This window comes from Lathamus discolor, chromosome Z (assembly GCF_037157495.1).
Source record: "Lathamus discolor isolate bLatDis1 chromosome Z, bLatDis1.hap1, whole genome shotgun sequence".
Lineage (NCBI taxonomy): Eukaryota > Metazoa > Chordata > Aves > Psittaciformes > Psittacidae > Lathamus > Lathamus discolor.
In genome coordinates this window covers 98,430,408-98,444,306 of record NC_088909.1, presented here as the reverse complement: position 1 = coordinate 98,444,306, position 13,899 = coordinate 98,430,408, and the positions used below count along the sequence as shown (strand labels likewise).

At 43.0% G+C, this 13,899-nt stretch overlaps 1 protein-coding gene across 2 annotated transcripts in view; it reads right to left on the bottom strand.

Moving 5' to 3' along the window:
* Nucleotides 1–3,456: 3,456 nt before the first annotated feature.
* Nucleotides 3,457–13,899, bottom strand: part of RANBP3L (RAN binding protein 3 like) — a 37,305-nt gene continuing 26,862 nt past the window's right edge. The window contains exon 15 of one of the 2 annotated variants that reach the window (XM_065662939.1): nt 3,457–6,013. In XM_065662939.1, the coding sequence (XP_065519011.1) occupies nt 5,970–6,013 (44 nt within the window). In that variant the 3' untranslated portion in view covers nt 3,457–5,969. Of the gene's footprint in view, nt 6,014–10,256; nt 10,313–13,899 lie in introns of those variants that run through there. The other variant, XM_065662940.1, reaches the window with a different exon arrangement.

Genomic DNA, 13,899 nt, shown 5'->3' with positions numbered 1-13,899 from the left:
GGGGCGCCCAGAGCTCATGCGCGCTTCCGCGGGAGCCGCGCCGGCCGGAGGCAGGGGCCGGGCGCAGCGCGCGCCTGGGGCTCTGCCGCTCGCCGGCTTCTCCCGGCGCTCAGAACTGCGCATGCGCCGGACACGCTGCTGTTACTCCCCCCTAACCCCTTCCCCCCTCCTCCCCTTTCTCGGCGTCCGGCGGGCGGGACGGGGCCCGGCGCACGTAGGCCGGTGTGCGGCTTTCGCGTCTGGCGCCACCAGAGCTGCGGAGGGGCCGGGCCCCCGCAGGGGATGCCTCGGCTCCACCGACACGGGGGGATGCCGGCTGCGCCCGTCCGCCCTGCACTCGGCTTTCTGGTACGCTGGCAGTGTGCGCACGTTGAAGGCAGATGTCGTCCTCTGTTCTAGCTGATGGGGAGACAAGGGGAACACTGAGGTGGGCCTCAGTACGGTGTCTCCCTGGGAACCTGGCTTAAATCGGACTGAATCACAGAACTTGTCTCAAATCACAGGTTGGAAAAGGCCTTTAAGGTCAAGTGCAGCCTTGGCCCCAGCACTGCCAAGTCCATAGCTAAACCACGTCACTGAGGACCTCATCTACATGGTTTCTGAACACTTCCAGGGATGGCGGTTCCACCACTGCCCTGGGCAGCCTGCTCCAATGCCTGAGCACCCTCTCTGTGAAGAAAATTTTTCTAATACCAAATCTAAACCCTCCTTGGAGCAGTGTGAGGCTGTTGCCTCTTGTCCCATCATGTTACTTGGGAGAAGAGACTGACCCTCGCCTCACTACAGCCTCCTTTCAGGTAGTTGTAGAGAGCAATACTCTGAGGAAAAGGCCTTTGAAAGTTAGAAAAACACAACAGGTTTTGTGTTTTAAAATTACTAAGAGAAACATGTCGTTTGAGAAGCCCATTTCTTTATTTGTGACTATTCTGGCCTTACTGTATTGATGGCAATGTCTGAGGAAGCACAGTAAAAGGCAATATTATGAAAGCATTTCTTCTGGGAGAGACCTGTGCAGCAGCACTGTGAGGACATGTGAGTGTGTTTGGCAAGCCCGGGTAAAAAACCCACCAAATAAATAATCGATCTAGATTACTTTTTAATGTGGGGTTTTTACATCATTAATAATAAGTGCCTTCTCAGGCACTGGCTTCCAGAGAGACAGCACTGCTGCACTGAAAGCCTGTTTACACATGTTTGTCTCATTACTCACCCTGTGCCTGTGCTTTCCCTTCGGGAAGTCTCGGCCTGTCTCTGTGGGCAGGGATTGGAGCAGCGGCTTTTACCTGTCAGTGCAGCACCCTTCTACAGTGCTTTGCTAAGAGTCTTATGAAATGAGAGTAGCTGAAGCCTTCCAGCCCTTCCCTACTCTTGTATAAGAATTCCACCTGGTCTTCACTGACGGGTAGGAGGATTTTCTATCTACTGATTAGCTTAGCCTTGAAGGAAACCACCATAAACCAGATTACCAGAGGAGTAATTAAACACAACTAATTCCCTTGCTAATCAGAAAATGCCTCATTCTGTATAACAATTAACTTTTGGATTGCACAAAACAGTAGGTAATACAAGTTCCTGGAGACGAAAGGGATATAAGAGGTTTTGAAAATTTACAGCTGTTATGAATGTTTTATAGCTTATTTGACGTTATATCTGCTCCTTTAGTATTCTGTGCTTCATGTATTGCCTCTTTCAACTGGTTTGATCTTTCTTTGAAAAACAAATCAGCATCAACCACTAAGGCAAGCTTGGATGTGGAGCAGCAGTATTCTACTCTGAGGCTATGCAAGATCTTCTGAATTAATGACCACAGCAAGCATTATAAGCATAACGTATTAAATATATATTCTAAAATGTAAATTCAAAACAGTAAATGACATTCTAATGTGCTGGAAGCAGACCTGAGGCATGGAGTGTGAAGTGATTCATCCGGGGTTCTCAGAAAGAAGTCTTACTTTGTAAATGAATCTACTTACAAAATGTTTGATAGACACTACTTAATTTCTCCCTTCCTGTATCTTTTGATTTGAACATGTACACAGGAACAAGACACATGTCAGATGACACTCGACTTACTTTGAGACATGTTCACAGTTTGTGACATATGACATGCTTCATGCCCCATCTTCAGTGACTTCAGAGCAACATACACAAGTGCATTAAAGGGCAGATTTGTTAATATAGAATTAAATTAATAAGCACAGGCATTTTACTCTGGTACTCTTCTAGGATATAAGTGTAGAGCAGGGGTGAATTCCCACTGTAATAACTTTTTAAACCCTTGGCTGACAACAGCCAACTTTATTTTGGACCTGGAATACTTCAAAATTCCTCATGGAAACAGACACCTCAGTATTGCCTATTAGACACCAAGGAGTTAGAATACATGAGGTAAATTTCAACACACAAATCCATAGAAAAATGGGCATTCTTAGCTCTACATTCTTCAAGTTATATAGTGGACTTTAAAAAAAAAAAAAACAACTATGAAGTAAATGTGAAATAATCTGTGTTATAAAACAATGTAACTGCAAAAATTTCTATGTTATGCTAAATTATACCTAAGTCATTATACTAGCTGCAGAACTGGCAATGCACGACTGTACCAAATGTAGCCCTCTTTCATCCCAAAGAATATATATATTACTCCCAGTGCACCTACAATCTAAGACAAGTGTTCATTTCTACTCCTTATTGAAGTCTGTAGTGCCTTTCTGTGATAATTTAATTAATAACAAGTTAATATAGCTAACTAATCCAACCATTGGCATTCCTTAAACCTCCTTTATATGCCCCTAAGTACTACTGGTACCTGAAAATGATAGTTCTGTCTTTGTGTTGAAAATGATAATGCTTCCAGTGTTAGCTGTGTTCACAGAGGAGGAGGTAAACAGACCATTACTGTAACCTTTCAGAGCACTGCATTCTCAGATTTTGAGATAACATCTGAAAAGAACATAGAAGAACACATTGCTCCACAAGCAGCAAAATGTGTGACATCTATGTGGATTTGGGTCACATCCATACAACCCTCTACAGGCCACAGCAATAGTAATCTCAGCTGTACGTCCCTCTATGGTTTCTTTCTCCTCCCTCCTAGAAAATGCTGCAGCTTGTTCTGAAACAGGAATGAGCCACTCCGCCCCACAAGCCTCACAGGAAATACCAAGCTCACACCAAGCTTACCCTGAAGCTTTTTCCTCAAAGGATACCTTCCTCTTGAGTTCTGTCACTCAGTAACTGCCATTTTCCTTGAAGAACTTCAGTTGTATCTGAGCTTTCTACCTCCCGTCTGATTTTTCTGAAACTGAACAGTGTGCTGGAAGTGGGTCTGACACACTGGTGGATGAGGTACACAATGGTTTAAATCTCATTTCCTTAGGAAAGCAGGCTTGAAATTCTGCAGCATGGAAGGAACTGTCTGTGGAAGACTCTAACAGAGACACAAAATAACACAACTAGCTGTAAGAAAATTGTTTATTGTTCAGGCATAGAAATTGTTGCTCCAGATGTCCTAAGATGACAAACTTTACATTTTCAAAACTGAGTTAATATATCACATATTAGCATACCTTCTGCCTTGAGAAACAATGAATTTTAATGCAGTGAGTCTAAACAGAATAAATAATTAGGCTCTCAAGAGTAAAAATTCATATAAGAAACACGTGTGTTTGTATGTTTGTATGTCCTCTATTACCGCAGTATCCAAACTCTTTAGAATAGTTAAATATCTCTTTTTCTTCTCAGCTTCAGGAAACATAGCTTCATGTTAGTGAATGTGTGTGTCCACATTAGTGTGTGTGTTTGTATACTTGTGCATATGTAACAACATGGGAAAGAGGCAGATCAGAATAGTTTATTGTGAACAATCATAAGCCTTGTTCCTTATGCTGTGAGAGCAAGTGACAAAGTTTAAGTCCTGTGTCTGCAAAAGTTCTGTTGTGCCTGCCCTTGAACACTCCGTTTGCCAAAGATTTTACAGCTGTAGTAGAATTTAGAGGAATATCATGACACTCAGGTGCTTAAATCCTGTTTCACGGAAGGCTTTGATTATCAGAACAGACTTTGAAATCAAAGTCTGCATTCCGTGCATAGCCAGCTGAACTCTAGGGCAAAGTTATCACCATGACCTGTTGCTAAATACATATGGCTGCTGTGCTTTTACAACTGATGAAATTTTTATAATGTGGAGCTTTGTTCCTGAGTTGCAGCAATGAAATATGAAGATCAGCAATGCAAATACTGTTGTGGTCAGGAGTGCGGCTGATAGAAGAGACACACTGGACAGCTAGTTATGGAAAGCACATTTTTGTTATTGGCAAACTGAAGAGTCAAAGGGAATCCCAGTGCTCTGCTGTCTGACACAGGTGCTCTGTTGTGAAGCACTCCTCTTTTCCTAAAGGCAAAATTCCAGTCCCACTTCACCTTACTGTTATCCAGATGCTAAATCAGTGTGAGACAAGTGCTAGTTTCAGCAGGCTGTTTAGGATTCAGCGTAACCTAAAATGCTAGTTCAGCTTCATCTGGACACTTGACAGGGCATGGAGAAATTATGAAGAAGCTGTTAGGTCTCCCAACTTCATACATATGTTCAGATGGGAGAACTACATTGTAATTTGACTCTTCAGGTGTGATGCTGCTTTTAAGAATGATAAATTGTTACAATTACCTTAATTAATAGGCCTTCAGATATTTCAGAACACTGTTTGAGCTCTGAGGATGACAATATTTGGTAACCAACAGCACACAAGACAGCAGAGAATGGCAGCAGAATTATTACAGACATGTTTTCTTTATGTTTTGACAGAATGAATAGACAACACAGCATAAATGGTGTGTGCATCCGTACTGTGCACAGGCTTATGAATGATCTGGAAAGTCTTAATTCACAGGTGGCATTAGAGAGAATTAATTTTACTAATTCCTCATGAGAATGGTTAGGCAGTAATTTGCGCAATCCCTTTTACAGAGTGAGCAGGTCTTCGGCACTGTTTGGATTATTGCACACATCAGGATGTATAACATTCATGTACTTCAAGGAATGACACTGTTTTGGGATAGCTACCGCTAAAGCAGAAGTAATCTCAGGTAGTCTCACATGTTTGAGCAAACATTTTATGCAGATATCCAGCTATGCTGTGCATGCATTTATTTGTGAGTATTAAAAAGCCAATTAACAGTGCAATTGCTTTTCAGTGCAACTGAAAAGGTGCTCATGAGCACACACAGGTACACTTTTATAGTTTTTAAAGCCCTAGACCTGGCTTGCAGTTCTTTGTGGTGAATTCTGTTGGTGTTTACTGCTGTAAAGGCAGACCGTGGTTCTCTGCCCTGTAAGAAAATCCTAAAACCAGTATACAACTCCAGATATTTTCAAAACAAACTGAAAAAAAATCCCTAGTTTCTATAGACCTGGTTTCTACAGACCTTGGCCATGCTAAACTGCCACTCACAGTTCTGCTTCATGTACTACAGGCAGGATGCTGAACACTACCACTCGGTTTTTAATAAATGTCTGCAGAGAAGCCCAGTTTAAAGCTCTTAAACTGCATCTCTTAAATAAAGATGAAAATCTCTTCACATGTATTATTAGTTTATGGTTATGTGGTTTTATCCATCAATATGATGAATAAATCTTTTATTCTCTATGTAATTCCTTAGTTTAATAATGCATTTGAATAGATTTAATTCTAAAATCTGAAGCCTTTCTAACAGTTCTTCAATACTGGAAACCATTCTGTTATTCTCATCTCAGTGCAAAGCCAGCTGATTAGAATCCCCAAAAGTGCATCTCAAGTTCTTTCTCAATGTATTAAACTTAAGCTGTCCCTAAAATTAATCTCTGATTAAAAGTCATAAGCAAAATGCATCTGTTTTCATTCCTCCAGGACCTGATTCCATCCTCAATGAGTCAGTTTAGACATTTTGGGAAGATGAGTTCTCAACTATGCTGTTGTAAATTCTGGTAGGTGTCATGAGCAGGCTACTGACTGCCTGTGGTTCCATCTAGTATGATCTGAAAAAGAGTTTTAAACAATATTGCTTATTTGAGCCTATTACGTTGAAACAATCTGGAATTTCATAATACTGAAGCAGAAGGTTAAAGTTTGGATATGATCAGTTCCTGGTTTAGGTAAATATCTAACTAGATAACACAGGATTATTCACAAATATTTGAGCATGCAAATAGTGAATGAAGCCTGTGACTCCCCATGTCAATAAAGACAAGCGCATAAAGACTAAGGATTCAGATGTCTTAGGTCAGACAATGTGTCTGGGATGCAAACAGTCTCACTTTATAAGGGGAACACTGTCTGAACACTTGGTAATATATGCTCAGTAAACTGAGAAATACTACCTATCTTCAAACAACTCATTGGCCATGATAAATTATGCAGGGGTGGCTTTGTGCGTAATCTCTGCGATTTGACTCATCTGCAGAAAGCAGATACAGCTGACTAATGCCTGATACAAAATAGACTAACACAGTATCTGTTTAAAAATTGCTGCTACCATCTGGCCACCACTAAATACTTACTAATGGTTTTAAACTCCTAGCAGGTGAAATGAAAGACCTTGCAGTTGTCAGAATATTAGATTTTATTTCCCCCTGTCTCTTTTCTGATATGGCAGCATTTAAAGCCAGTCAGAGAGTTCTTTTCTTCTGTGCTTTAGAAGTTACTGGTATCTGCTGGAAAGCATACAGAAACTTGGACTCCAACAAAGAATTAATTCTTAAGTTTTCCTCAGTTTTAATCCCTATCAGATATGTGTTAGAATTATGAAGTGGAATCCTTAATGGTTGAGAAGAATTTATTCAACAAGAAACATCAAACAAAAATAGCAGCGTTTCAGGAGTTCCTGTGGTGTTGCTGAACAGTAGTTGCTTTAAGAACTTTCAAAGTTTTTTACTTAAAAAAACCTCTTGTAACATTTTAAATCTTGGTATACACCAACAGATGAAAGCCCTAATGCGGCCAAACACAGGAGGTACACCTATAGTGGACTAGAAGAGGTCTCTACAATGAAACAAAAGTTGCACTTCTGTGATACACTGTCTGGTTCTCAACACCTGTAGTCTCCAAAATTCATGCAATTCTTGGTGGCCTCATATGGGACACACTATGTCTTCGCACAGTTTAGTCTTCTCTCTAGGTCTATGGCTATGTATGGAGACACCTCTTGGGACTTAACAAATTCTAGACTGCAGCGTCTTTGAATTCACCCTAATAGCTTCTGAAAGAAAATTCTGTGCCAGGAAACAGAGGACATCACAATCAAAAGAGAAGATCCCTCTACCAGGATGAAGTTAGGAGAGGGTTTAAAAGAGTCATTGATGAGGTGCAGTATAAGGCATAATGCATAAAACATTTCTTTGCCTGGTGACACTGTCATCCTTGTCCCTCACACATACTCTTCCAGCTTCTGTTTCCCCTCAGGGATACAAATTAACAAATTCTTGCAAAATCAGGAAAGGGAACCATACTACTTACAGCCCCATGCTATTCTACTAAGACTGGCATTTCGTACTCCGCTGTGAAAGAAATGCCTTGTGTCTCTCAAGGAGTAACAGTTCTTTCTAAATGCTAACGGGGTTACAGCACTTCAAAGACTTTCTACTATTTCTGATCACCATGGTGGACTTATCTCTAAATGTAAATAAAATGCATTCCTTTGGAGCAAGGACAGAATCTCCTTATGGCTGTGAACAAAACATAGAAGATCTCTCAGAAGTGTCAGAAGCAAGGAGTAACATTTTCAGAGACATCTTGGTCACTTATGGGTCTAAGTAGTGACTTCTTATCAGCTGCTACTAATGGCAAACTTAGGCGTTAGGGCTCTAGATCCATGTTCTGTCAGGATGATTTTTTGAGGCTGGCATAGGTACTTTATTTGTGCTGCCAGTGGAAAGAGATGGGCACCCTACACAGTGTCTGCATTAAAGAACTTCATATCCAATAACCGTATGTGGAAGTTATGCTTATTAGCAGTGCAACTCAGTACTCCCATGTGCTGAATTTGTAAGCGGCTATAGTCAAGGTGCTTAAAAAACAGGGAGTCAGAACTTGTGTCTGCACAGATACCCGACACAGGTCTGCCACCATATAGGAAAGCCCAAATCAATGGTTCAGATCTGTTAGCAAAGCAGGAGGAGGTAGTGGCAGTAGTTTGACAGGTTAGTCATTGCAGAACATGCACAGACACAGACCCATAGGGTGCGAGGTCCTCTTCATCCACAGGGGTCGGGTACAGCTCATTGCCTGCCAGAAGACCATGCTTCTTGGCTATTCTATAAGCCTGGCTAAGTGTAATTCTTTGTTCTGCATGTTGAAGCAGATCTACCACACAGCAAAGAATGTAAACTTTGTAAGTCCAAGGAAATTAAAATGAAAGGAGTCATGCAGCTGAGGCCAGTGGCATTTCCCTCAGAAAGGAGCACTCTTGGTCCCATCATGGGCATGCTGTCATACAAGCATTTTTCATTGGGCTTTTTTGTTAAAGTATTTAGTGAGAACAATTTTCGTATGCATAAAAAAGAATTCTGCAGATCTGTCTTCAGCTAGATACTACAAAGATAACTGCAGGCAAATATACTACAATACTTAGAGAAATGAATTAGCAATGAAAGGACGAAAAAGAGATTTGTTTTACTTTGGTCTGCCTAGAAGTTTGCTGTCAAGTCTAGATTAATCTTGTTAGCTCACTTTGTAGTCAGTGGGAAAAGATAAATATGTCCTCCTACTAAGAAGGAGAAAAATAACTGTTACACATGTGAACCCAGGACAACTTCACAAAGAGTTATGCATCCCACCCACTCTCAAAATCGCTTTGAAGATGAACTGTTCTATTTCTCGCCACTCAGATTTACAGAGCCATTTCTGGGTGAAAATACCCAAGCTGTAACTGGTAAAATATGATCTGATAAAAATACCAGGTACAGCAACTTACTCTCTGTGGACTTTGTGAAATTAATAATCTACTTCAAAGTAAAGCAATTCAATTAAAAATTTAAGGGAATAAATATCTATAGTGAATTTGTAAAATGGCAGAAGTATCTCTACTACCTTCTATACTGTCCATATACAGGACTAACATCCTGTGCATGCTATAGTGAAGACGTCTGTGTAAAAAATCTTACCAAAATGTCTTGCAAACATATAGGATCTCTTTAATGTTTGTAATGCTTCACTTATTGTATATACCATATTTGCTTTTTTCTTCAGCCTCTAGCACTAAAGATAATTCTTACGTAATTTTTCATGTCTGTTACACTGCTATGAAATGCACAGCATAATCTAGGGAACTCGATTTGGGAGGACAGGTCTACTAGAGGCTGGTGGAGCTGGTATGACAACGAATGGAAGCAGCAGTTTTGGTAGAAGGCTTGCCAGGCTGGTCAAGAAAGCTTTAAACTAGATGTGTTGGGGGAGGGTGGCATCATTCTATCCCAACAAACCCCATCAGTTGCCACTACCTATAATAAATGCTCTGAGCAATGCAGAGATATTCCAGCCGCTCCAGACAATGAGCCAGCTTTATCTGAAGCTCGGCTCAGATGCCTCTAAACAAACGCCCATAGTATGGGGAACAAACGAGGAATTACAGATGTGTGCACATCTATCGGGATATGATATAATAGGTATCACAGAAACATGGCGGGATGGCTCCTATAACTGGAGTGTCTGGCTGGAGACCAGTAATGAGTGGTGTCCCTCAGGGATCGGTGTTGGGACCTGTCTTGTTCAACATCTTTGTCAGTGACACAGACAGTGGGATTGAGTGCACCCTCAGCAAGTTTGCCAATGACACCAAGCTGTGTGGTTCAGTTAATACGCTGGAGGGAAGGGATGCCATCCAGAGGGACCTTGACACACTTATGAGGTGGGCTGATGCCAACCTTATGAAGTTCAACCATGCCAACTGCAAGGTCCTACACTTGGGTCAGAGCAATCCCAGGCACAGCTACAGGTTGGGCAGAGAAGAGATTCAGAGCAGCCCTGCAGAGAAGGACTTGGGGGTGTTGGTCGATGAGAAAATGAACATGAGCCAGCAGTGTGCACTTGCAGCCCAGAAAGCCAACCGTATCCTGGGCTGCATCAAAAGGAGCGTGACCACCAGGTCGAAGGAGGTGATCCTGCCCCTCTACTCTGCTCTTGTGAGACCTCACCTGGAGTATTGTGTGCAGTTCTGGTGTCCTTAACATAAAAAGGACATGGAACTGTTGGAACAAGTCCAGAGGAGGGCCACGAGGATGATCAGGGGACTGGAGCACCTCCCGTATGAAGATAGGCTGAGGAAGTTGGGGCTCTTCACCCTGGAGAAGAGAAGGCTGAGTGGAGACTTCATAGCAACCTTCCAGTATCTGAAGGGGGCCTACAAGGATGCTGGAGATGGACTCTTCATTAGGGACTGTAATGATAGGACAAGGGGTAACAGGTTCAAACTTAAACAGGGGAAGTTTAGATTGGATATAAGGAAGAAGTTCTTTACTGTGAGGATGGTGAGGCACTGGAATGGGTTGCCCATGGAAGCTGTGAATGCTCCATCCCTGGCGGTGTTAAGGCCAGGTAGGACAGAGCCTTGGGTGGCATGGTTTAGTGTGAGGTGTCCCTGCCCATGGCAGGGGGGTTTGAAGTTGATGATCTTAAGGTCCTTTCCTATCCTAACTATTCTATGATTCTATGAATCTATAATGGAAGGTTACAGGCTCTTTAGAAAAGACAGGCCCAGCAGACAGGGAGGGCCAGTTGCTATTTATGTTAGGGATAGGCTGGAAAATATGGAACTCGGTCTGAGGACAGGTGATCAGTTAACAGAGAGTCAGTGGGTCAGACTTAAAGGGAGAACAGCTACAGGGGACATTACTGTGGGGATCTGTTACAGACCTCCTGATCAAGAGGACTCTCTGGATGAAGCGCTCTATAGACAGATAGGAACAGCCTCACGTTCACAGGCCCTTGTCCTCATGGGGGACTTCAATAACTCTGATATCATTTGGAGGGATGGTACGGCCCAGCACAAACAATCCAGGAGGTTCCTTGATTGCATGGAAGAAAACTTCTTTCTGCAAGTAACAGACAAGCTGACAAGGAGAGGTGCCATGCTTGACCTCGTGCTCACCAACAGGGAAGGGCTGGTTGGAAATATGATGCTCCAGGGCAGCCTTGGTTGTAGCGATCATGAGATGGTCGAGTCTGACATTGTCAGGACAGTGAGAAGAGAATGCAGCAAGCTCACTGCCATGGACTTGAAGAGAGCAGATTTTGGCCTCTTCAGAAACCTACTTAGTAAGGTTCCATGGGACATAGCCCTGGAGGGCAGGGGGACTCAATACTGTTGGTTGATATTCAAGGATCACCTGCTGCAAGCTCAGGAGTGCTGCATCCTGACTAGAAAGAAGTGCAGCAGCAGGGCCAGGAGACCTCCTTGGATGGATAAGGAGCTGCTGAGGAAACTTAGTGGGAAAAAAAGTAACTTATAAAAGATGGGAACAAGGATAGGCAGCCTGGGAAGAATACAGGGATGTTGTCTGGGAAGCTAGGGACCAGGTTAGGAAAGCTAAGGCCCAGTTAGAATTAAACTTGGCTAGGGATGTGAAAGGTAACAGGAAGGGATTCTATAGGTACATTGCAAATAAAAGACAGACTAGGGACAGTGTGGGCCCTCTCCGGAAGCTCTTGGGAGAACTGGCTACCCTGGAGTTGGAGAAGGCTGAGGTTCTCAATGAATTCTTTGCCTTGGTCTTCACTGGCAAATGCTCTGACCACACCACCCAAGTCTTGGAAGGCAGACACAGGGACTGTGAGAATGAAGACCTTGGGGCCACTGTAGGAGAGGATCTGGTTCGAGACCATCTTAGGAACCTGAACATACACAGGTCCATGGGACCTGACGAAATCCATCTGCGGATCCTGAAGGAGCTGGCAAATGAAGTTGTTAACCACTGTCTATCATATTTGAAAGATCATGGCAGTCAGGTGAAGTTCCCGACGCCTGGAAAAAGGGAAATATAACCCCCATTTTCAAGAAGGGGAAAATGGTGACCCAGGGAACTACAGACCAGTCAGTCTCACCTCTGTGCCTCGCAAAATCTTGGAGCACATTCTCCTGGAAGGCATGCTAAGGCACATGAAAAACAACAAGGTGCTTGGTGACAGCCAGCATGGCTTCACTAAGGGGTGACCAATTTGGTGGCCTTCTATGATGGGGCTACAGAACTGATGGACAGGGTTAGAGCAGTTGATGTCATCTAGCTGGACTTGTGTGAAGTGTTCAACACTGTCCCACACGATATCCTTGTCTCTAAATTGGAGAGACATCAATTTGATAGATGGACCACTCAGTAGATAAGAACTGGCTGGATGGCCACACTCAAAGAGTTGTGGTCAATGGCTCAATGTCCAGCTGGAGACCGGTAACGAGTGGTGTCCCTCAGGGATCGGTGTTGGGACTGGTCTTGTTCAACACCATTGTCAGTGACAAGGACAGTGGGATTGAGTGTGCCCTCAGCAAATTTGCCAATGACACCAATCTGTGTGGTTTGGTTGATACGCTGGAGGGAAGGAATGCCATCCAGAGGGACCTTGACACGCTTGTGAGGTGGGCTGATGCCAACCTCATGAAGTTCAACCATGCCAAGTGCAAGGTCCTACATCTGGGTTGGAGCAATACCAGGCACACGTACAGGGTGGGCAAAGAGATTCAGAGCAGCCCTGCAGAGAAGGAGACCCCAACTGGAGTATTGTGTGCAGTTCTGGTGTCCTCAACATAAAAAGGACATGGAACTGTTGGAACAAGTCCAGAGGAGGCCCACGAGGATGATCAGGGGACTGGAGCACCTCCCGTATGAAGACAGGCTGAGGAAGTTGGGGCTGTTCAGCCTGGAGAAGAGAAGGCTGCGTGGGGACCTCATAGCAGCCTTCCATTATCTGAAGGGGGGCTATAGGGATGCTGGGGTTGGACTGTTCACTAGGGACTGTAGTGATAGGACAAGGGGTAACGGGTTAAAACTTAAGCAGGGGAAGTTTAGACTGGATATAAGGAGGAAGTTTTTTACTGTGAGGGTGGTGAGTCACTGGAATCGGTTGCCCAGGGAAGTTGTGAATGCTCCATCCCTGGCGGTGTTCAAGGCCAGGTAGGACGGAGCCTTGGGTGACATGGTTTAGTGTGAGGTGTCCCTGACCCTGGCAGGGGGGTTGGAACTAGATGATCCTAAGGTCCTTTCCAATCCTAACTATTCTATGAATCTATGACTGTGTTAGTTCAGTTTAACAAGAAGGAAATTTATGATATTAACAAAAGAAAGAGCGCTTTTTTTTTTTTTATACAAAACAGAATGGAATGAAAGAAAAGGCAGACATAGTATCTTGTATTTCTTGTAATGAAACAAGTGTAAGTCACTGAGAATTTACACTTCTTAGCATCTATGTAGTGTTAAGGAGAAGAAATCTCTGAAACTGAGTTACATTGATAAAAAGAAGATGACTTATTCACACACATCCTTCAATGAAAATTGAAGCATGAAAATGAAACAGTATTTGATCTCTTGCATCCAAGTGGATGTTTCTGTGCTGGTATTTAAAATTGACTTCACCCTGTTCAAAACCTGTGTAAATAAACCTTGGGTTTATTTTCCTTCCTGTTTTGGAAATTGGAGTTCCAGGGACAAGCATGTGTAAGATGTTAATGTCTGCGGGTGAGAGTTGGATATGAGTAACTGAAATGTATGTAAAATTACAACCTTCTGGCTCTGAGAATAACCGACAAGATTAAGATAAGCAGGAAATGTGAGAAGTCATCGAAAACACACTTGAAAGAGATTGTTACAGCTGCTGTCAGTAATGGACATAAATGAAGGACAGATGCTCAAACTAAAAGGTCAAGATCAAACAGCATCTGACA